Here is a 2388-nt window from a genome sequence, read left to right as displayed (position 1 = left end):
GATTATGATGTGATTCTCGATTCAACTTATGAAACGAAATTTTATTTCGATTTTAAAATTATCTTTCTATAATCTTTCAATTACATCAACTATAAAATTAATTTATGTGAACAAAAATGAAATAATATGTATTAGAAGAGACAATTGTCATTTGAAAAGAAATGCACTTTTTGGCCACTCCTAATAACAAGTAATGCTTAAATCGAAAAATAACATTATATTTTCTCCAGAAACTTCAAAAACTTTTCATGAGGGATTGTTGACTAATGTCTGATCAAATAATTGAGGTAGTGGCAGTAATTTGCCCTAAAGTTCATTGTAGAGGTTGTCCTTTGATCCGATGGGTACTTTGTGTTTCTAGTTAGAACAATAAAGATATATAGAAGAAAGACATAACCCTGACTAGGAGAAATCAAGACCGTCAGAATTCTGCTCTTAATTTCAACTAACAGAGGTTTATGTCTGTCCTTTCTATTTCCCTTTTTGAACTCTTTTTTCTCATACTTTTTCATGCATTTATACCATTGCTCTATATATATGTGTGTATACATTCTCCTCTTCATTTCTTTCTCCCCAACCACACTTAATTTGACCAACTCACACCATCAAATTTAACCAGTTCTTGAAATTTTTAAAACCAACATGCAGGTAGTGGTGGAAGAGTCATCAATGGGGAGTACTGAAGAATCCAGGCCGGCGGCGAGAATGGAGAAAGTATACGAGAAGGTGAGTCTATTGGTTACTAGCAACGCGGTGGTGGTTTTTACGTTAAGTGGCTGCTGCATGTGCCATGTAGTGAAGCAGCTTCTCTTTGGCCTCGGAGTTGGGCCGACGATAGTTGAACTTGATCGCGATGCCTATGGCCATGACATCCACCGTCTGCTCTTCCAGCAACAGCCGGTTCCGGCTGTGTTCATTGGTGGGAAATTCTTGGGTGGGATCGAGACTGTCATGGCTTGTCATATTAACGGCACCCTTGTTCCTCTTCTCAAGGAAGCCGGAGCTCTCTGGCTCTGAATGGAAATGTTTATCTAACTTCAGTTTATTGTCGTAGTTTTAATTCGTCCATTACCATATCTGTCTTTAATTCAAGAAAACAAAAATGCTTCAGAATCATGAATTATATTATATATCAAAAAATGTATTACATGAAGATGCTTCCGATTATGGAGAACTGGCGATTCCTTAATTACTTTTAGAGTTTATATTGATCGTTAATTGATTGTGGTTTTTGTTTGCTATCTGAAATTAAACTTTTGGTTCATTTGGTTTTCAAAGAACTGAAAATATTTCCATGAGAAGAAATTTCTTCAATCGGGTTAAACTTTTGGATGAGTTGAAATCCGCTGTCCAATTTTATTGTCTAGTTTCTTATTTATCCGATTACAAATTGACACATTATGGAAAATTAAAGTTGTCGTACAATTTTAATTTTCAAACATAAAAGTCGAAGAAAAGCTTTCTATATTGATTACTTAAATTATAAAGAAAATAATGGAAAAATAAAAAAGCATCACTATATGTCATGAAAATATTCCCGTATCTTTAATTAACATTATGAAGTTCATTTGATAAATGATATATTGTTAATTGGTACATTTTCTAATAATAGATTTTGTGAAAAGAATTTTTTATTATTATTTTTATTTTTATTTTTATTTTTTAAAGAATGTTTGTTTCGAAGATATAGAATATTTATGAGTCCACTTTAAAATTAATTTATTATTTGAATTAGTAATTGAAAATGAATTAAAGAAAAAGGAATTTTAAAGAATATGAAAAAACATATATCCAAAGGGATTCTCAAATGTTCATAATCAAGAGAAAGAAAAATGAAAAAAGAAGAACTAATCTTAGTTGAGATTAATTTATCACAACTTTAGAGAACATTAGTTATCCTCTAAACAAAATTAAACCAAACCCCTAATTTAGGAAACTAATATTTTTACCAAAAAGGAATAAAATTTAAGAATTATTTCAATTGATTAACTCTGCCATTTCACCTCCATTAAAAAGTGTCCTCCTATCCTGCATGTATAGAGGTGCAATGGTCAAGGCTTAGGCCATAGCTCAATGGACAATAGATAGAGATATTTTGCAACAAAAATGAGCAGATTTTGTCCCTTTTCGGTGAAGATTAAAATTTAATAAAAATCTCAAGTCGAAGTTAATCGTATATTTCACGAGACTCACAAATTTTTGATTACACATTTTATTAACTTTTATCAAAATATATTAAAATTTAATTTTAATTTATACCGTAAAGGACTTTGTTAGACGACCAACCTCACATCACCCGCAAACTGAAAACGAAGACCATCACGCATATAAAATAGGCCCCACAAGCAAATAGTACTCCAAGAAGGAATCGCATGGGAAAAGCTCAGT

The 2388-nt window shown here is 31.7% G+C and overlaps 1 protein-coding gene across 1 annotated transcript; it reads left to right on the top strand.

Moving 5' to 3' along the window:
- The first annotated feature begins 588 nt into the window (after nt 1-588).
- On the top strand, nt 589-1092 carry LOC111412850 (glutaredoxin-C9-like). The gene has a single exon (XM_023043731.1). It carries the CDS (start codon nt 643-645, stop codon nt 1015-1017), a length of 375 nt encoding a protein of 124 aa, XP_022899499.1. The 5' UTR covers nt 589-642; the 3' UTR covers nt 1018-1092.
- Nucleotides 1093-2388: the final 1296 nt, after the last annotated feature.

This window comes from Olea europaea, chromosome 16 (genome assembly GCF_002742605.1).
Source record: "Olea europaea var. sylvestris chromosome 16, O_europaea_v1, whole genome shotgun sequence".
NCBI lineage: Eukaryota > Viridiplantae > Streptophyta > Magnoliopsida > Lamiales > Oleaceae > Olea > Olea europaea.
The sequence above is the reverse complement of the archived record's forward strand: the minus strand, read 5'-3'. Positions and strand labels throughout refer to the sequence as shown.

Bases quoted from the DNA above. Each gene is read 5' to 3' on its own strand.
- LOC111412850 (XM_023043731.1), top strand. From the start codon at position 643: ATGCAGGTAGTGGTGGAAGAGTCATCAATGGGGAGTACTGAAGAATCC.